This window comes from Malaclemys terrapin, chromosome 18 (assembly GCF_027887155.1).
Source record: "Malaclemys terrapin pileata isolate rMalTer1 chromosome 18, rMalTer1.hap1, whole genome shotgun sequence".
Lineage (NCBI taxonomy): Eukaryota > Metazoa > Chordata > Testudines > Emydidae > Malaclemys > Malaclemys terrapin.
In genome coordinates, this window is record NC_071522.1 from 9,572,141 (window position 1) to 9,594,674 (window position 22,534).

Here is a 22,534-nt window from a genome sequence, read left to right on the forward strand (position 1 = left end):
GCCCCTTCAGTGTCACAAAAGTTGGGTGCCCAAAAACAGAAGCATCCGGAATCCCTAGTCATTTGGCCCCGTCACTGGCCTCTTGAAGGAAACAGGATGATAATGACCCCCCTCCCCCTCCCAAAATGTCGTCCTCAGGAAATCCTCTCAGCATGTTGGTCTTTAGACCTCAGCGAGAGACCCAGCTTTACTCTCCTCGTGGATATGCTTGAAAAACTGCCAAAACTGAACAGACGGCTGTCGCATCCTGGACACTTCTGGAAATCTGCAGAGTGAGTATCTCCTACCCACTTCCATGGGAGTGGGGTTTGACCCATAGAATGTACTATTTTTTTCTCTCTTCTGTATAATGCTGTAATAACTGGGCTATATTTATTTGATATTCACTAACTTAAAGAACACTTAACCCCTTCCCCAGCATAAAATGATTAATTCCATTTTTTTAAATGTCTTTATTGATTTTTTTTTTTTTTTTTTTTTTCCCCCTCTCCTCCTCCCCCAAAAATGCAGACTCAAACATTATTCCTACTTTAAAAGGAAGAGTAAATCCATTGTCAGTTATTCACCCTTGGTTTTAAATCCGCTTCTGAGGCAGAAAGTCCATCGGGGTTGGTGGAAAGTGGCAGAAACAACCATGTAATGTGGGAGGGGCCATCTTGGCCTCAAAATTGGGTGGTAGTGGCTGGAAAGGGCGCATGGCAAAGGGATGTGCTGGAATATATTCTGAGGATTGACCTATGGGATTATAGCTGTAACCTAAATGGTTGAGTCTCTGAAGTAAATGATAGGGATAAACCAAAATCTGATGTGAAATTCACCTTAGTGTGGAAGAATAGGATAAAGCCCCTTGTACCACAGGGCCTGAACATTTTAACCGCAGTCTCATGAATAGCCACTAACTCAGGGGGACGTAGCTTCTGATTCGGTGTGCATTGAAACCAATGGGAGTTCTTCTTCCCTTGACTTCAATGGGAGCAGCACTGAGTCAACACTGTAGCCAGTGGGCCTGATTTCATCTCATACCAGTTGAATGTCAGTGTAACTCCATCAGCATTCGTTATGTGCTTACATGACTAATGCGAGGAAGGGCTACTCAAAAGAATAAGGATTTGCAGAATTGGGCCTTTACGCCCCGATTCAAGAAAGTATCCTGATCTCAGGAACGCGCTTTATTTCCATTGAAGTTAGTGGGACTTAGGGACATGCTTAAAATTACGCATATGCTTGTATGCTTTCCAGAACCAGTTCCCCAAAGCGGGGTTTATGTGAGGTCCTGAGGCCCAGTGTACTAGGGAGAATTCCATTCTTAGGGAATATTTTGCTCATTGCTATATTTTCATGAACAGAACTTCTAATGTTTGTTTTTCTCTCTCCTTTTTTTCCAATGGTTTGATCATCTTCTTTCCCATCTCTTAACCTTTCGTGATCCTCCTGCGGTATCTTGCCATAACACCTCAAATGCTTCACCTTTTTTCTGTATTGCAATTACCACTGCATTTCCTGATTTCTACTCTTTGAACACTTCACCAATTTCCCTGTGCAAAATCTTCCTGACACGGAATTCTGAATACTTTGAATTCATTCTGAATTGTGACTTTCCTTCAAGACCCTGGCATCATTACTATACAAAAGGACACTACTCTCAGCAAAGAATGAACATTTACTGTCCAGTCATTGAGAAATAGAGCTTTCTGATATTTTTCCTCTCTGCATCAATCTCTGCTTTAAGCATAAAGCACCGTGAATCCTTTATACTTGTCCCATTATAGTAATTTTTCTAAAGCTAGAACACAAATGTTCTTAAAAAGAACAGGTCAAATATATCACCAGTTATACAGATACTGCACGATGGCCTGCTGCTGGGAAAGCCAAGTGTCTTCTTTGCTCCCTGAATGCTCCAGCAGCGACAATGGGGCAATTTAACCTGAGTCCTTGCTATTGTTGATTGAGCTCTGACCTTTAAGAAATGTGATCATAGACTCTTCGGGATTAATTATAAAATCCAAAGACAATTTCAAGGGTTGGGTTTTATTTTTACACATATTTGAAAATGATGTTGAAACTTAAGCTAAAATATGTGAGCACATGTATTGCATATAATTACGCTGCTTTCCTACCTGTGCTTCTGTTATAAGAGAAATAGCCCGTTCTTTTTTTTCTCCCCTCTGGTCTAATAAGATTTTACCTTAGAAATCCCTCTTTGATTGCGTTAGCAGCGTTAGATAGTAAAAAGTGGGCCGGATCCTGTTTTGTGCATAAAACTCCCAGTGAATTCAGTGGCAGTTCCACCCCCGGAGCAGTTACAGGATGAGGTCAGTAGCTGATGAAGTTACAGTGGAGATGAATCCTATCCCTTTGTGTCATCTCCTGAGAGATAATTAACCAGAACATAGAATGTGATCTGTACACTGTCTACTATCTGAAAATTCCCACTTACCTTATAAAGCATATCTTAATATGTATGGTTCTATTTCATAGCTGAAAGATGCTAAGATCATCAATAGCTTTTTTGCACGTAGAGATTTGGGGTCCGATTTTTAAAGGTGTTTAGGTGCATAAAGATGTGGATACTTAATGGGGCTTTCAAAAGCACGCACATGTCTGCTCCCATCAGACCCTTTATCTGAATAGCTTTCCTCTACACAGAGGTATTTTTAAAATCTTTTTGAAAGGTGCTAGACTGACAGCCCTGGAGAGGGAAGCCCTCTGTTTAGCTCCAGCCTACCAGCAGCATGAGTGTTCCTCAACATGCCTCCGCCCTGTTTGATAGGGTGGCTGGATCTCCAACCCCATTTTGATTGGCCAGGAAGGACCTCACTGAATTCCAAATGTCACTGGGCACTTGCCACTAGGGATGGGATTGGGATCGCCCATTACGTCAAAATGCAGCCACAACCAGCCTTGGCTCACTTCTAACTTGCTATGTAGAGGTGAAGGGCTCCCTAACCCATTGCCAAGTCACCGCTGAGCCGTCCAGTTTCCATTGTGACGTTTCCCCTCCCTTTGTATTCACTTACACTGATCCTTCTTTCTGTGACTCTAAATCGTTTACCCATTTGGGTGATGTGACTGCTCATTGGCTATGAGGTTTGTCTAGCAAATCTGACTCAGCGGCGTGTCCAAAAGGAGTCTGCTTTCCTTGCTGTAGATAAGTACAGTACAGAAGAGCACAGTATTGTACGGAATGTGCAGTATATCTTAAAATGTCCAATGATTCTGTTCAGTGACTTTGTTGTGTTTCTCTGCGCAATAAAGGACACTTCTGCTAGATAAGTGGCCACTCTGAATTTTTATGAATGGTCTGGCACCTTTTCGCTAACTTAGCATTTCCCAAAACTTTGGAAGGTCAATTCATGAATCCAATAGTGACCCCTGTAGGCCCCATCCCATGTGTTCTCAAAGGCATCCCCAAAAGAAGTGGTCACTGAGGCTTGTCTATATGGGGAGATGGACTGGAACAACTATGGGGCGCAAGCTATTCTGCAGTGGCTATTTTGGAATAGGTCCCCGTGTGGGTGCACTTCTGGAATAAATCACTTTATTCTGGAATGATTAGTGCACTTCCAAAGCGGAGTCATTAATCTGGAATAAAATCACTTTTATTCTGGAATAGTGTGTGGAATAGCATATTCTGCAATAGCTAGTATGGCCAATTTCCCTGTGTAGACAAGCTCTGAGTTTGGGTAGATCTTCATAAATTGATACTTCCTCTCCTTTTTTGCATGCTTTTAATGGTGAAATTTTGTAAGTGTCAACAGTGTTAATTATCAACATTGGCATTTAAATTGGTGCCCGGTGAATGAATGGGGCAGTTCACAACTCAGAGCTATTGTTTCAGGCTCTGTCTGTTTCAGGCAGACATTACTGGATTGGTTACGTTCAGGTCATGTTTTTTGAAGGTTTTCTTCATAACCATAACAGCTAGAGACTGACTTCTCATTTTTAAATGCAAGCTCTGTGATTTCTGAGCCACAATAAACAGAGGTTCACACCCTCTCTGGCAAATTGTTTGGGTTCACCATGCACTTTGCGAATCACTACACTAACCCCTTGATTTATTTTAGGATAAGCCTCACAATGTATAATTCTCTAAAGCTTGCTTCTAGTGACTGCAAACTAACTCTTATTGTTTTTTTTGTTTTTTTTTCTTCCTATCTTTTATAGGTTGTAGCTACTGGTGCAATAACTGGGTCTGCCTTGCATGCTTCCATGTGTTGTATCCTAATCGACAACTTGGACAATCATCTCTCACTTAAAAACAAAACTACCAAATTTTTTAACCTTTGGACATAACCAACACTTTACGAATTCCTCTCTCCTGTCTTTTCTCTTGGTGTGGGCTGTTAACTTGAATAACAATGCTTGTCTTCAAGAAAAATTGCTGTCAACTAACAACATGGCCATTTGTGTTCACTTCTGAATCATTTCAACAGGGCAGACTGTAATTTCTTCCTTGAAATGGTCTTGTGATTACTGTCTAACGCCTACTACTAGCAAGGCATAAGCAACAGAAATGGCACTGTGTTTGGATTCTGTAGTTGTGGGTTGTTTTGTAGTTGCTAAATGTTGTTTTCGGTTGTGTGCATTCTACAAGTTTCATCCAACAAAGAGTGGCACAGGACTCAAGCAGCTGTGAGCCCTTACACCTCAAATCGTTATTGCTGTGCTGTGTAGCTCCTGAATGTTTTGTTTTCACAGGCACAAATTATTAGGAACTAACGTTGAACGGGGTGGCAAGTTAGTATCATTTTTGGTGGTGCCCAGAACGGGTCCAAGGCTCCCCCACCCCACCCCCATGCCTGCCATAAAATAATGTAAAAATGGACTGGAAACATTTTAACAGTTTCCCTATATTGCACAATGTGGGGTGGGGAGATGAGGGCTCTGGCTGGGGGTGAGGGGTTTAGGGTGGGGCCAGAGATGAAGGGGTCACAGTGCAGGAGGGGGCTAGGGCAGAGGGGGGGTGATGGCTCTGGGGTGGGTCAGGACTGGGGATGAGGAGTTTGGGGTGCAGGTAGGCTGCCCCAGGGCTGGGGCTGGAGAGGAGGACTCCAGTCCCCCCTCTCCCTCCCGGCAACACACTCACCTGGCACTGTCACTGCATGTGCTCCTGGGGCCGGGCCCTTCTCAGGTCCAGAAAGCCCCCTCGCCTCCTGGTGGTGGGTGCCAGGGGAGGTGGGGGGGAGGGTGCCATCACGTGTGCACTGCCTCCCTCCACAATTTTTTGTCATTGACTTGAATGGGAACTGGTTGCGGAGTTTGGTGACTGAGACTTAGGTCCCGAAAGGGTATTTGGGCTCCTCACTTCCATTGAAATCGGTCAGTGAACGCCTCGCTTTCCAGGGGAGAGAACTGGCAGGAGATAGACACGCCTTGAGCAAGGAAACCTATGCTAAAACACTTCTGCAGTACAGCTGCAGACACTACTGCAGTGATGGAAGAACCCCTTCCATCTGAGAGGCAGTATCTAGGTCGATGGAAGAACTCGTCTGTTTCACAGCCCTGAGCGATGTAGTGAAGCCAACCTAACTTTGTAGTGTAGAGCAGCCCTCCATTTGGTACCAGTTGTAACTTTTAAATAACTTGTGGTTTCGCCTTCTCCTCTACACGCCCACGCAGGCCCAGGAACAATCCAGCCATTTAAATGTAATCAGTCATTTTATTCGCTTTGCTGATTAGGCCCCTATTCGCAAAGGGCTTTGCTTTAAGTTCCACTACTTCAATTTAAGCATGTGTTGGAGCTTTGAATCAAGCTCGAGCACAACAATTTTTTTTTTTAAGAGCTTTCTCTACATGGGGACACTCAGGATAAATTAATCAGAGTTAACTTTTCCATTGGAAAGCGAAGAGTTCAGTGACTGATTTCAATGAAAATGATTAAAGTGCGTTAAACTTCTGTGTGGACACTCTCATTCAGGGTTAAACTAAACTAAATTAAAGCTACTTTAATTTTCAATCCGTGTCCACACAGGGATTAACAAATCCACTTTAAATTCACAACTCTAGTTAATTTGGATTAACTTTCCTAAGAGGCCACATGTAGACAAGCCGTTATAGATCGTGAGTCCAAACATACATTTTAGTTTGGCAGGCTATGAAGCAAGAGCCACTATCCCTTTGCACTAATTTTCAGTGAAGCCAAATGATCTCCAGTGAGTGTTTTCTGGAGATGAATGTCTCTTTACATACATGATATTACATTTCCAGATAGCCAGATGTTCGTGTACAATATTGTACAGTAAAAGAAAGTACTCTTCAATACTTAACTCATTTGTGGCACCTGCCTTTTAAGTCCTCTAAGGAGGAGATTTTTTGGTATATTGAATCTTTCAAGATTCAACAGACCTTTAGTAAATGTAGGAAGGTCTCTTTCCACTGACCCTTATTACAGTCTGGAGAGAGAAAAAGCGATGGGTTTTCAAAAGATGATTTAATTGACCGTGCCACATTGATCCTTTTTCCTTGATAAAAATTTGACCTTTCAATAGTCATTTTCCTTCTCCCATCTTAACAATGGTTTCCCAGACTTTTATTCCTTTTGTCCCTACCCCAGTTAAGAATCAATCTAGTTTCTTACCTTTGATCCATCTGGGCAGGGGAGAGATCCATTTTGGGAGAGGGAGATTTTCAAAAGCACAAAGGACAGCTGGGGTTCCAGCACCCATTTAAAGTCAGTGGGTGTCGGGCATCCAGCTCATATTTTGGGCCTTTGAAAATGCCCCACTTTTTTTTTTTTCCTTCTTCCTTCTGGAATTTATTTCTCTTTGAGGTAGAAAAGATTTGCACTGGGGGCAACCTCTCCTGAAAAACATTGGGAGGACTTATGAAAAACATAAGGACTTCAGTATCAAGCCCTGTTATCACAGTTCATTTTATTTGCTGATCACTTAAACTTCTTTGTTGGACGACCTTGCATTGTGCTGTACTGCAGAGCCTAACACATTTTATTTCCTTTATAGGACTCTGTATAAGGGCTGTTAATAGGGCTCTTTGTACAACGAATAAAAAAAAAAGAAAATGCATAACTTTTTTTCCCCTCCCTTCCCCACTCTTTTCAGCATTAACAGTAGCAAAGTTGTCCTTCGTTTTGAAAGATTTGGCTTGGGAATCCTGGAATCAAGTAATCAAAAGATATAGCATGGTGTGTAATTATCTTGTTGATATTGTTGTCTACCTGCTTACACACATCAGAAACCTTCACGGCATCTTCCGAACTCTGAAACTGGTGCAGCCCTACCTGAAAGCCACACGACCCCTCCGTTCAAACTGGCGTATGTTGTTTCTGAAGTCTGAGTTCTGCCTAAGCACCAGCAATTATTTAAAAAATGTTTACATCATATGTTTCTCTGTGAGCTATATTTTTTTAACATGATGATGATGATGATGATGATGATAATAAAGGTGATTTAAGATTTTTCTTTAAGTGCAAGCATTCAAATGGCACTGAAAAGAACTGTTCCCCCAGTTCTTCGTTGCATCTGTGGAGTAACTAAGGGCTAATTTCTGCACTGCAAATCATGCACAGAGTTTCCACTGAAGCTAATCGAGGTTGCACATGTCAGAGAATGGCTAGCTTTAAATCACTAATGCAGCCAATTCAAGTGAGAAGGAATGGAGTTATGGCCCCATTGTGTCTCCATAAGGAAGCTTCTAAAAGAACGTTAGATTTTTATTTTATTGAAAGGAAATGCATGTATTGTGTTTATGGTTTGGGCAAACTTAATAAACTCTTGATTACTGATCTTCTCTGGAAACTTTGTCTAAGCTTGGGCTGGTTCTGATCTCGGTTACACTGCTGCAAATGTGGAATACCTCCATAGTGGTGTTAACTCCGAGTCCAGATTTACACTGAGATCAGAATCCTGGCCTTTTGTCTTGAACTATGCTAGAAAAGGATTCCACTCTAATCAATAGTCATTTATTCATAGAATAGTGGAGGGTGGGATTTAAAAAAAAAAAAAAAAGAGGGGAGTGGGAGCATCATAATCTCACTGGCTTTCAGTGAAAACTGGGCACCTTAATCCTTGAAGGGTGTTTTTTAATCTCACCTTTAACTTTTACAGATTCACAGTAATCAGAGTTGCCATCTGCATATTGCAGCACTGTACTTATTTGGGACTTAAATTCTTCTCCATTGTAAATGGAGTTTCACTGTAAGCAGGTTCCACAGTAATTGAATAATGGGTACTAGGATCCTGTCCATGCCAGCTGCATTCGAGAGCATATAATCCACATTCAGGACCTGCTTCTGCTCTCACTTACAATGGTGTCAATCAGGAGTGATTCCAGTGGGGTCCGTGGAGTTACATAGCTGTAAAATGAGAGTACGAATCCAGCTCTCATTTCCTTTACAATTTACTAAAACTGCGCTGGTGGTGGTAATACACATAGCTGTATATATCACCTCGGAGCGGATTCAGTTAAAAAACAATTACCTACTGAGACCCCAGCAAGATCAATTGATTATTTCCCCCTTCCCTCCCCCCCCCCCCCCCCCCAGTCTTTAGTGTTTCTACAGGACAGAAATTGAGCTACGGTTTTAATTGGCTTTGGCTCTTTATTGGAACTGCTAACATTGTAACAATGCAAAACAACATGGCTTTTAGTGGAGAAGAGAAATTGCCTTCAAATGACCCTACTAGACTAGGGAGGCACTGGTAAATAAGCGGTAACCGTAGATGGCCTGACTTTCAAAGTTGCTAAGCCCGTGCAGAGCCTGTTGCCTTCACTGGGAGCTATGTCTGGAAATCAGGCCCAGGATGTCTCATACCTCAGGGTGAACAGAACGCTTCGTTTCCTGGTGTGCTCTTCCTGCAGAGTGTCAAGTATCAGACGGGTAGCCGTGTTAGTCTGAATCTGTAAAAAGCAACAGAGGGTCCTGTGGCACCTTTGAGACCAACAGAAGTACTGGGAGCATAAGCTTTCGTGGGTAAGAGCCTCACTTCTTCAGATGTAAGACTTGCATCTGAAGAAGTGAGGTTCTTACCCACGAAAGCTTATGCTCCCAGTACTTCTGTTAGTCTCAAAGGTGCCACAGGACCCTCTGTTGCGTCTTCCTGCAGAGTTCAGTTACACTGCTTTGCCCTAGACTGACAATTCAGGTTAGGTTTCTGAACAGCCTGCTTAGTTCATTCTCATTATTAAGTCCTCTGCATATGAATGAAAGAGAGTGACATGATCACAAACAGGAGAGATGATTTTAGATGTTTCCTTATACTAATCTCTAGATCAAACCAGTACTTGAGTTCCCCCTTTTCCCCCCATACAGAAGGCAGGTGTGTGTGTGTGTATGTGTATGTATGTATATACGCACACATTTTATTTATATTACAGCACATGAAAAGTTGCCTTACCAAGTGGGGGGGGAGTCTGTGCTAACGAGGCTAATTCAATCAAGGTGGAAGTGGCCTATTCCCAACAGTTGACAAGGAGTGAATATACATACCTGCCTACTGTATTTTTCACTCCATGCATCTGATGAAGTGGGTTTTAGCCCACGAAAGCTTATGCCCAAACAAATTTGTTAGTTTCTAAGGTGCTACAAGTACTCCTCATTGTTTTTGCTGATACAGACTTACACAGCTACCCCTCTGCAACCTGGCCCCAAATTAGAACGATTTCTGATGACACAGCATGGAGTTCCTGGAAACGCCTCCCCCGCATCACTCCTTCTACCTGCTAATGGCATGGTATCACTTTTAGCACAAAAGATCTTTCCAGTGGCGGTGGCAAAAAGTAACCACTCTTTAAAAGCTTCATTTCACTTTTGAAACTGCACTTTTGCAGTTGTGCAAAAGTTGCAGGGAGATTTTTTAGCTGCCTTTTCTTATGTCACCAGTGACAGTGCTGGGTGCAGGACTTGATTCTCATGCTTTCTTTCTGAAAAGAAATCAGGCTTGAAGCATTTGTGTTTTGTGTAAAAAAAACTAAGACTGACAGAGATCTTACAATGAGGAAGAAAGTCCCGTCTTGGGCCATCTGATCTGAGCCATGTCTCATGTTTTTGTCTTGTGTTTTAAAGGTTGGATTTTTTTTTTTTTTTTTTTTTTTTTTTTTTTGAGGCTAAAACCACAAACTCAGCACTTTTTGAATAGAAACAAAGGAGCCATGTTCTGATTAGTGAAAGTGACTAGTGGAATCATCCACCCAAATGGAGGTGCATATGAGCTACAAAGACTGTTAATTTGCAGCTGTATGCTGGCTTTAGGCAGCCCTGCATGTACAATACCCTGGGCTGCCCCCACATGCAAGGGGCTGTGCACAGGTGCCACTGCCAAATTGGGGGTCACATGCATAGAACCATATAAGCCATGCCCCCTGGAATGCCTCTCCATGCTTTCTAATAAGACTTTGTGTTTTTATATGGTGCAAGTCTCAAAGCACAAAGATGGGTAAGATCTGTTCTCATTTTATAGGTGGGGAAACAGAGGGCTTGTGGAGCAGCCGCTCTGGGGCTGCATCCTCACTAGGAGAAACTATCAGAACACACCCTGAGTTAAACTACAGGTAAAATCCCAGTGAATACCAGGCAGTTTGTTTTTCCCCACAAGCTATCAGGTCAAGTTACAGACTATGTTTAACTCCACCCGCTAACTTGAACGAGAACTGCAAATTGTTGTCTTCTCTAAGATTTTCTCTCTAGATAAGAATGCACATCTACCACCTTTGTGAAGACCAGGCCCATGCATCTTCCAGCCTCTCAGAATGGGAACTATGGCCCAGATCCTCTCAGGTATTTAGGTGCCTAATTCCCGTGGGCTTCTATGGAGGATAAGTGCTGAAATACCTGGCACAATCTGGGCCTATGATCCCATTTCTGGCCACAGGTTTTCTGGGAGGCTTCTATGGGCTGTCTCTGCCAGAATTCAATATTCAGGCCAGATGTCAGTCTGGACCCTTCAGGCTGTGGGGAGCCCCCCCCCCCCCCCCCCCGAAACCATGAGTAGAGTGCAAGGGTCCACAAACAGCACATTGGTTTGAAGGCTCTGAACCTTAATTTTTAATATCAGGAATTCCCTTTTCTATTGTACTCTGACCTAAAATCTGTCTAGCGTTATTACTGCCTCCCTCTTTTCTTTTTTTAATGTGGTAAGATGTTTCATCATTTGCCTTGGGCATCAGATACCATGTTAAGTTTAAATATTTTGTTGCTAAAAATGAGGAGGGTGCCCAGTCTTTCAGAAAGGGGCAGTGGAAGCAGAGGCACTCTAGGAGGTAGAGATGCACCAGTTGAAAGAATGGCAAGTGTAGGAAAAGAGACTGGCACTGTGCATTATAGGTGTATAAATAAAAGACCTGTGCTCCCAGGTAACACTAAGCAAGTGGGCAAATGCTTTAGCTAAAATAAAGGTCTTGTTTTGCTGGATGGTGATGCAGATACACTGGTTTTGTCCCATCAGGCGCTCCATCCCATTACATGTATAGCAGGTGTGATACCACATGCACATGCAAGCTTGGAAATAGCTGCTGGTACTGGTACATGACTTCTGCTATAAAACTGCCTGGGGTGTTGGCACTTAAGGGAAATACATTCCCTTGGGGAAAAATCTTTGTCCTATTGAAGCACCAGGGGTTTGCTAGTGACTTCAGGAGGGCCAGGCTTAGACACTTAAATTAAATACTTGTTGCAGTTCCATTTCAGACATTTCCCCCCCCCCCGCCCCCCCACGCACATTACGGCATGTAGACAAAATGGGGCCGTGGACGTGCTTTGAAATGTTAGAGTTCATGTCTCAAATTGGGGGGTGGGGGTCGCAGCCAGTTTTTCTCTAGGACATGCAAAATGACAGTCATGCTTCTAGAGGCCACATATGAAAATCTGGCCCCCAATTTTTTCACAGAGCGACCAAGATGGCATAAAGGATTCCTAACTTACATGTTCCACACAATATAATAGCAAGTAGATGCTAAGTCAACACCTGCCCAGTCTCTTACAAATATTGTGTTCAAATGTTTATAATGTGTGTTGAATGTAAAACGGGGTTGTGTGGTAGTTACTGATCCCACCATAGCTTTATTTAATTCAATGAATAAAACCCCTTGAGTGTAACTGTATTTGTAGCAAGCTATTTACATCATATGGTTTTGTGAATGAAAAAATACTAATATTTGCTCATCTCCAAAGCTGAAGACTGAATTGTGCCATCAGTAATGAGCAGAATTCAGTTTCATTAGAAGATTTTGCTTAAATATTGATGCCACAACATGTGCCTAAATGAAGGGGGAAATTTTCAGTGTCTCTCTAAATTACATGAAATAAAAACAGATGTTAAGACTTATTAGACAAAACCTCCATTAGCTTCAGAAAGTGTTTTGGGCTAAGTAAAGATCTTGTGATTCAAAGTTGTTCCATTATATACTTTTAGTCCTCGAGTTCTGAATTTAGTCCTTCATGTAACTGAAGAACATAACTCTCGTTTGAATATGTGGCACTGGCAACAGCCTTGATGTCCTTATAGCAATTAGTTTTTGCAGGTTGTGTGGGTAAAACAAGACCCTACAGCAGGGGGTCCCAAACCTTTGGTGAGGCACATCTTGGTAAGGTGATGGTCTTCAGTGCTCATCCCCCTCCTATTCCCCACAGCACAGACCACTGACTTCTCACAATTGTGTTAACCATTCTCCCTCCCGTTCATTAGCAGCTAGCCTTCCTGTGGCAACATGCAAAAGTAATGGGAAAGTGATGCATTCTTAACTGTACTTTAATAAAATTATCAGCTGGAACTGTCTGGCACAGTTTGAGATCCACTACCCAGTTATTTGCACATTTTAGAAACCTTATTCACAGAAACACAGGGCTATGTTGCCCTCCCCTTTTAAGTAGAACTCCCAGACACATTTCAATGGGAATGGCACAATCGTTCCAATATAGGGCTCTATATCCCGACAGATTCCGATACCCTTACCCACATCGAGTAGCACTTTACTGTGAATATACTATGTTGAGAACTGCTCGATGATCCAGATCTTCAGCAGGCGTGTGGTGAGATCAATGGAGCAACACTGATTTACGCTAGCTGAAGAACTGGCCTGGTGTGAGTTAAGGTATTAGAATCCTGCAGTTATTTTAACTAATATCTTGGATCTAAAATTGTTTTCTTGTTTTAAAGAAGAGATTATGAAAGCCTTGGCTGTGAATGGTGTCTTTGGGTCTGATTGCTGGTGAAAATGGGAAGTAACTCAATTGATGTCAGTGGTGTGAAAAGAATAAGGCCCATTTGTTCCTTAACACGTGTTGCTAACTGAACTGGGTCTTTATGCTGCATTGTTTTAGGATCGTTTGTACTATTTCTTCTTGTGGTGATGTTACGTAAGGGAGTGACTAGCACTGTAAGCCTGTGTCGTTTTTAGCCTTGTAAATGTGAAGCTTGCTGTACAGTACTGCTACAATAGCCACGACTTCCGTAGTGTATGTAAATGGAGTCTAATCTGGTGAAAATTGACATTTTCTTTTCAAATGTGATGTAAACTTTGTACAGTAAATTTTTTTTATATTTTCTATCAACTGAGTTTGTCTTCCAGAATTGCTATTAATTTAATTGTTAGTATTAACAAAGGGTTCTGTATTAGTTTATGCAACTGGCAAAAAAAAAAAAATATTGCACTCTATGCTAATGAAATTCTGGATTTTTAGGTTTCTTTTCTGTGAATAAATCTCTGCTCTGGATAAAACAAAAGTCATGGAATTGTGTGGGGGTTTTTTTGTTAGACTTACGGTTGATTTAAGATATAATTCATAGATTCTAGGACTGGAAGGGACCTCGAGAGGTCATCAAGTCCAGTCCCCTGCCCTCATGGCAGGACCAAATACTGTCTAGACCATCCCTGATAGACATTTATCTAACCTACTCTTAAATATCTCCAGAGATGGAGATTCCACAACCTCCCTAGGCAATTTTTATTCCAGTATTTAACCACCCTGACAGGAACTTTTTTCCTAATGTCCAACCTAAACCTCCCTTGCTGCAGTTTAAGCACGTTGCTTCTTGCTCTATCCTTAGAGGCTAAGGTGAACAAGTTTTCTCCCTCCTCCTTATGACCCCCTTTCAGATACCTGAAAACTATCATGTCCCCTCTGTCTTCTCTTTTCCAAACTAAACAAACCTAATTCTTTTAGTCTTCCTTCATAGGTCATGTTCTCAAGACCTTTAATCATTCTTGTTGCTCTTCTCTGGACCCTCTCCAGTTTCTCCACATCTTTCTTAAAATGTGGTGCCCAGAACTGGACACAATACTCCAGTGGAGGCCTAACCAGCACAGAGTAGACGGAAGAATGACTTCTCGTGTCTTGCTCACAACACACCTGTTAATGCATCTGTAGAAGGGTTTGGTTGGGGTCGCCCCTCTCCGGGGCGGCTGGGAGCCAGGCTGCCTCACTACTGAGGTCTGCTGAGTCTGGGAATTAGCAGGGTGAGGCAGGAAATAGTCAAGGGCTCAGGCCCTCAGGCAGGGGCTGAGCAAAAATAGTTCAGGAACAAGCCCAGGCCCTGGGTCAGGGCGTCTGGGGCGAGGGGGAGATTGCCATCCATGAGTGGGGTGGCAGGGGGGACGCAGGCCTGCCCACTCCACTGCATCCCAGCCCGGGGCCCTAACAGCGGCAGGCAGCCTACTGCTGCGTCCGTGGGGATCCTGGCCGCAACACACTGACATCGGCTCTGAGTGTGCCGCAGCCAGACTAGGGTCGGCTGCCCCTGGGCTACTTCCTACCTCCCCCTCTAGCAGTACCTGCGTCTGGTCGGTGTCCTCCAGGAAGTCAAGGACCATGGGCTCCTCAGGGTTCTCGGCGAGCGGTAGGCTTTGCAGCTCCTCTGGGTCGCTTCTCTCCGGTAGGGTTGACAGCTTCTCCAGGGTCTGGTCATCATCAGGCCTTGACTGGTATGGCCAGTCCTTGGGTCGGTCACAGGCTGCAGGAGTCTCCCCAGCGGGAGCTAGGCCCCCAACGTCTGGCTTCTCCGGCAGCCAGGCAACTTCTGAGTCCTGGGATGCGGCTTTTATACTTCCGGTCCTGCGCTTTGACCTTTGGGGGGTGGGCGCAGGCTCCAGTGGCTCCGCCCACTTTGGCATCCAGAGGGGCTCGCTCTCTGAGCTTACCAAAATCCATCTTCATGAAATCCATTGTCTCTATTTTGCTGTTCTCCCTTCTACCCTTCCTTAGAATTGCAAACTCTATGATTTCATGATCACTTTCACCCAAGCTGCCTTCTACTTTCAAATTCTCAACGAGTTCCTCCCTATTTGTTAAAATCAAGTCTAGAACAGCTTTCCCCCAGTAGCTTTTTCAACCTTCTGAAATAAAAAGTTGTCTGCAGTGCAGTCCAAGAACTTATTGGATAGTCTGTGTCCCACTGTTACCTTCCCAACATATATCTGGATAGTTGAAGTCCCCCATCACCACCAAATCTTGGGCTTTGGATGATTTTTTTAGTGGTCTTAAAAAAAGCCTCATCCACCTCTTCCACCTGGTTAGGTGGCCTGTAGTAGACTCCTAGCATGACATCACCCTTGTTTTTTACCCCTTTTAGCCTAACCCAGAGACTCTCAACACTTCCATCTCCTATGTCCGTCTCCACCTCAGTCCAAGTGTGTACATTTTTAATATATAACGCAACACCTCCACCCTTTTTCCCATCTATCCTTCCTGAGCAAGCTCTACCCATCCACACCAACATTCCAATCATGTGTATTATCCCACCAAGTTTCAGTGATGCCAACAATGTCTAAATTGTATTTATTTATTAGCACTTCCAGTTCTTCCTGCTTATTATCCATACTTCTCGCATTTGTATATAGGCATCTAAGATACTGGTTTGATCTTGCCTCCCAGTTTTGCCCTGACCCTCCTTTCTCTCTGCCATTATAGCCCACACTCCCTCTTGTTTCCGACCCATCTCCCAGGTCTCCATGTTATCTGTGGGCTTTGCTCATCTGTCCCCGTCGAATCTAGTTTAGATTTCCAAACTCGCTGAATATTTTACACTTCATATAGCACTTTTGGTGCTGAAAGATCTCAGAGTATTTTACAAATACATTATTTTATTACAGGAGTGCCCAGAGGACCCAGGAATTCCTTATGCCAGATGCTGAACAAACCCATAGTAAGAGACCGTGCTCCTCCTAGAATGCTCAAATTTTAAATAGACAAAATAGAGAAGAAAAACAATAAGAGGAAGTGACTTGCCCAATGTCACACATCAACTGCGTGGTCAAGTTAGAAATAACGCCTGTCTCCCAATCCTCTAGAGCACATAATCATTATAGTATACATACTAACCATTAAATTGTAAACATAAAAAAAAAATTAGTCACCTTTGTGATTTCTCTTTTCTACTAGCCGCCCTTCCTGTAATTTCACATGGTTGCTCCGCAGCTACATACCAACTTGACAGGTTTATTCGTTTTGTTTTATTTCATATCCTCCTCCCACCATCTTTCTTTTCATGAGTCAAAAAGAAAGTGTTTTAAAAAAATAGGGATTTGAATGTGACAAGGTGGGAGGGGGGGGGTAGTTGGGAAGACAGATTTGCGGGGGAGTAATGACTTGGAGGGCCAAATCTGCAGTGAGGTGTCAGAGTAGCTCTACTGAAGTCACTGGAGCTATGCTAAGCTTTAACCCTGAACAGTTAAGTGATGCCCTCAGGTGTGGGCCTCTTTCTTGGCAATTGAAAGCATACTGGGCAAACTCTTTGTATGCTGGTTTCCTTATCACCTACCCTCTGGGAAAAATGGCCTGTGGTCTGGGATACTCCTGTCATGAAAAGAGGGAGGCAAACAACTAACTTTGAAGTGGAAAAGGGTGATGCTAAAAAGGAGTCAAATCAGGAATTTGAAATGCTGGTCTCCATGCCCTGGGCTAGGTGACCAGCACAGCTGCATTGCAATCAATGCTGCCAGGCCGATTCTCAGCTGATAACCTCCCCCGTGATCTCATCTCTTCCAGCAGAAGAGAGATGCTAAAACTGCCTGAGGTTACATTCAGCCACAATTTTCCCAGCCTCGCTATTGCACAATTGGACCAAACAGGCTGTATCTGTACAATGGTATAGAATCATAGAATTTCAGGGTTGGAAGGGACCTCAGGAGATCATCTAGTCCAACCGCCTGCTCAAAGCAGGGCCAATCCCCAGAAAGATTTTTGCCCCAGATCCCTAAATGGCCCCCTCAAGAACTGAACTCACAACCCTGGGTTTAGCAGGCCAATGCTCAAACCAGTGAGTTATCCCTCCCCCTCATGAACAGGACTCTCAAATATTTTAAGATATTGAGGATGTTGGGGTCTAGTGGATTCAGCACAGGAAGTCCTAATCTCAGAGCTCTAATATTGGCTATGTTATTAAGGGTGGTGTGACTGTAGCACAGACAGGCATATCCACACTCATTTTAATCTAGTAGCCCATGTAGCAATAATAGTGAGGAAGTGGCAGCACAAACTTCAGTGCAGGTCAGCTGCCCAAGTACAACCTCACCAGGGATCTGAGGTACTACTTTGGTTGCTAGCCCACATTACCACATCTTCACTACTATTGTGGTTAATTTGCTGTGTAGACATACCCAAGGCCATACAATGAGTTAGGGTACATCAAAACTTTTCTATGCCTCCATTTCCCCATTTGTAAACTGGGGAAACTTCCTGCCTTACCAAGCTGCTGAACGTGACAGTTTGTGTACTTCCTTTTGTGATAGTGCCACCAAAGTACTTAAAATGAAACCTTGACAATGTAAAGTACTCCATAAACAAAGTTAATGTTAACTTTGATATTTTTATTGCATAAATCAGAAGATTCTAAATACAAGTATGGTTACAGTCACTCTTCTGAAGATGGGATACTGAATTTCAGCAAGTAAGTTGTCTTAAGTAGCTTTAAAAAAAAAAAAAAAAAAAACATGGAAAAAAGCTATTCCTCCTCTAAACAATGGTTACTTCTTGTTCTAAGACAATAGGTCCCACCCATTGTCAAAATCAGCGATTTCAATTGTAGTTTCCCTCAAATGCTTACAACGTAGCAGAGGCCATTTCCATACCACTGTCTACTGCAATTGATTTCAAAAAGCATTGCACTCATTTCATTATTTTTCCATGCTGTAACTACATTACTGAAGCTGGAACCTAGATGTTTAACTGAGGCCTAACTGAAATGCCAGTCTCACATACGTCCACCTTCTACAGATGTCCCAATGAAACATCACCCCTGCACTCAGGAGTTGTCCCTGACCCAGCTATCTGTCCTTCCACGGAGAGATGAAGTTCCAGGAACTTCAGGTTAACAGTCTTTGCTCGGTTTTGCTTTACCAGCCTACCTCACTGGTTTCTGGATTAAACTTCAGGCCCACGTTAAAACGCAGGAACTGCCATACCAAACCCGATGATTCATCTAACCCCTTATCCTGTCTGAAACCGTGGGCTAGCCAACACCGGGAAAATGACTGTTAAACCATGGGGAGTTCACTGTGATTAGTGCACATGATCAAGCACAGCCCTGATTGCTTTCATCATCCTTGCCAGTGCCAGTGGAGGTGCGATTTCTGTCTATTGGAATGGGCAGTCGTTGGCTGAACGGTTGCAATTGCTGCCCGGCAGATAACTGGGCTCCAGGGCTATGCACTGCTGCAGCACCATTCTGATAAAGGCAGGCACGTGTCAGGAGCAAACCGGGGACTCCGGGAGAGCCCAGCCATGAGCGAAGCCCCCGAGCTGCTCAGTACGTGCCCAGGCCACATGGCAGCCAGGCCCTCCGGGCGCTCGCCACGTACGCCTCAGGCACGGCGCAGGCTCCACCCACTCAGGCACGGCGTGGGCTCCACCCACTCAGGCACGGCCCTCCAGCACAGGCCACCCATTATTTGAGATCCAAATCTAGCTCTCAACGCTGCAGCTTGAGCCCCCTGTTATTAAAATTCTCTGTTGGTGATTTTAGTCCTACCACCATTCGAACACCGAATGCCTCCAAACTACTCCAGGCTAACCGCTGTGCTCTTCAATTGCACTGGTGTAAATCCACTGAAAGTGATGTAATTAACACCACATTTTACACAAGTGTAACTAAAACCTTGACCCCAAGTTACCAAGCTATTAAAAATGGACTGTTCCCGTATTCAATGAACACTATATCATCCTGGAAACTCCTTATCAGGTGTTTGGAAAAACTGCGTTCTTAGGACTTGGACTTGGACTGACTTACCCCCTTTAGTGCAGTGATATGACGGTCATTGGTACTGGACCCTGCGTCTGCCTCTGCTGAAACCCTTACAGTCGGTGTGACCTCTGCTCAGTTGTTGGCACCTGGAGATGGATGCTCTAGAAATGAACAGAGAGTCTCGATTTAGGAAACAACAAGGAGTCTGGTGGCACCTTAAAGACTAACCGATTTATTTGGGCATAAGCTTTCCATGTATAAAAAATCCACTTCTTCAGATGTATGGAGTGAAAATTACACATGCAGGCAGGACACATTACACAATCCATTGTCTACAGCCAAGCCCTAAGATACAACCGAATTTGCTCCAATCCCTCAGACAGAGACAAACACCTACAAGATCTTTATCAAGCATTCGTAAAACTACAATACCCACCTGGGGAAGTGAGGAAACAGATTGACAGAGTGAGCTGGGTACTCAGAAGTCACCCAGGACAGGACAGGCCCAACAAGGAAAATGACAGAACACCACTGGCCATCAGATACAGCCGCCAGCTAAAGCCGCTCCAGCACATCATCGACGATCTACAACCTATCCTGGAAAACGATTCCTCACTCTTACTGACCTTGGGAGGCAGGTCAGTCCTCGCTTACAGACAGCGCCCCCAACCTGAAGCAAATACTCACCAGCAACTACACACCACACCACAGAAACACTAACCCAGGAACCAATCCCTGTAACAAACCTTGTTGCCTACTCTGTCCCCATATCTACTCTAGCAACACCATCACAGGACCTAACCACATCAGTAGGGTGACCAGACAGCAAGTGTGAAAAATCGGGATGGGGGTGGGGGCTTGGGGCAGCAGGTTGGAGTGTGGGAGGGGATGTGGGGTGCCAGATCCAGGGGTGCTAAACTCAGGTGGCTACCTGCAAGCGGCAACCTGTCCCGGCTGCTCCTAGGTGGAGGCGCAGCAGCGTCTCTGTGCACTGCCCCCGCCCTGAGCGCAAGCTCCGCAGCTCCCATCAGCTGGGAACCGCACATATATAAAAACCTTAAAGTGCTTCTTCAGCCTGCGGTTCCAACGTTGTCTTATTTAATATTGTGTTTCGTTTATACACCGCACAGAAACAAGATGTGAATTCTTTTGTTCAAATACAGCAACTTCAGCACATTACTGTGTGTACATACATCAGTCCCTACATTTTAGAACAAGAACTAGGAGGTGCTTTTATGTCTTGTAAAGATACCTTGTAAAGCTCAGGCTGGGAGCATTGAACAGGAGAGATTGTGAAGTTCTTTTGGAATGTCAACATTGTGCTCTGTGTGAGCAGAGTAATCTTCAGCAGAAACACACCACCAGCACACGCGATGCTAAGAATGTGCAAATATGTCGACACTAGATCTAGTGCGGGGAGCAACGTTCACATTGAAGCTTAAAAAAAACTCTTACACAAATTAGTGCTTCAGCTTCTAAGGGCTTGTCTACACTTACAACGCTGCTACAGTGCTGTAGCGCTTACCAAAGACACTGTACAGGTCTGTCTCATCTTACGCGGGGGTTCCGTTCCGCGGTTAGCGCGTAAAGCGAAAACCGCATAAAGCCAAAACCCCATTGAGTTCAAGGGCGGGCGAAATCGCCTGCACTACAGGTATAGTATTAAAATTGTTATTTTTCTCTTTCTTTGTTTTTCATTTTGTGTTTTTTTGTTTTTTTTTTGCCAACTGCGTAAAGTTGAAATCGCGCATGTTAAATGCGCGTAAGATGCGACAGACCTGTATATGCCGACGGGAGAGGCGGTAGTATTGATGGGAGAAGCCCTCCCATCAACACAGCGCTGTCTATACTGGGGGTTAAGTTGTTCTATGTCACTCAGGGTGTGCAGGTACGCTAGGGCCAGGGGTGAAAGTGAGCCGGTACCGGCCGGTACTCCACCGGTAAGAACCCGCAGCGGCCTATACCCAGCCCACATTAAAGCGCTGCCAGGCAAAGGACCATCCTTAAAGCGCTACCGCGGCAGTGCTTTAACATTGCTGCCCTTCCTCCATCGGTGGCCCTGCCGGTCGGGTCCGTGCCGATGGGAGACAAAAGGGACAGGGACGTTAAAGCGCCGCAGGGTCCTTTGCCCCCCAGCCCCGCCCCTTCCGGGGGCCAGAGCCACCCCCCGCCCCCCCATACTGGTAAGTGTCCTCAGTTACTTTCACCCCTGGCTAGGGCTTATTATACCAAGATAGCTCTGTTCACAAAAAATCACTACCCTTACTGATAGCTATAAGTTTTAAGTGCAGACCAGGGCTAAGGCCCAGTTAAGGTGACACAGGGCTCTTCCCATCTACTATTTTCACACTGCTTCTGGCCGTACCCACATGGGCAACAAGAGTCCACGTTGCTATTTTAAGTGTTCTAACTAGAGCCCCACTAGTGCAAGTCTGTCTACCCAGGCTGGAGGCTCGCGCCCAGCTGCAGTGTAGACATATCCTACAGGCCAAACCTCTGTGGGTACGTCTGCACTGCATAGCGAACCTTGACTCAAGGTACGTCTTTACTACCTGCCGGATCGGCGGGTAGTGTTCGATGTATCGGGGATCGATTTATCACGTCTCATCTGGACGCAATAAATCGTTCCACAAATCGACACCCGTACTTCACCTCGGCAGGAGGAGTAAGCGGAGTCGACAGGGGAGCCGCGGCAGTCAACTCACCGCCGTGAGGACGGCCAGGTAAGTCAAACTAAGATACTTCGACTTCAGCTACGCGAATAGTGTAGCTGAAGTTGCATATCTTAGTTTGAACCCCCCCGCTAGTGTAGCCCAGGTCTCAGACTCAGGTTTATGCCCAAACTCACCTACTGTCCACACTCAAACTCTTCTGACTTGCACCAGAAACCTCTCCGGTCTGCAGATTTGCCCGGGGATACGGGTCTGAGTCCAAAGCCACTCATTTTGCAGTGAGGACACAGCTGAAGCTCAGGTCGCCAGGCTTACGTTTGGAGAGTCCACTGTAGCCTAACCCAAAGTTGCGTAAATATAATTGTAACTTGAGGATTAACAGGTTCTTGACCCAAGATCAGGCCCAGTAAGATGATTATTGTAAAATGATCATATAATTTGGGAACACCCATGTGCACAGGTGCAACACTTACACTATAGGAAGTCTCTCTATATATAAATATATGATTTATTAATAATTTAGCAAAGATTATACACACACTTAAACTTAACAAAGCAGATAGAGATAATACAGAAAGTACATTTGGACGTCCATACTTACACCCTTATCTTTCATACTTAACCATTATCTTTCTCATCACAGTCATAGTCCTCATCTTCCCCGGTGGCCATCATTCTGGCCCCTCCCAAGGTCTACATCTTTTCCAACCTATCTGCCACCCCTGGGATGTT

At 44.3% G+C, this 22,534-nt stretch overlaps 1 protein-coding gene across 2 annotated transcripts in view; it reads left to right on the forward strand.

The window, feature by feature from the left end:
* The window catches only part of KSR1 (kinase suppressor of ras 1), a 120,027-nt gene extending 112,285 nt beyond the window's left edge, over nt 1-7,742 (forward strand). For both annotated transcript variants that reach the window (XM_054008244.1, XM_054008243.1), the window contains 2 exons: nt 139-272; nt 7,059-7,742. In XM_054008244.1, the coding sequence (XP_053864219.1) occupies nt 139-272; nt 7,059-7,137 (213 nt within the window). In that variant the 3' untranslated portion in view covers nt 7,138-7,742. The remainder of the gene's footprint in view (nt 1-138; nt 273-7,058) is intronic.
* The last annotated feature ends 14,792 nt before the right edge of the window (nt 7,743-22,534 follow it).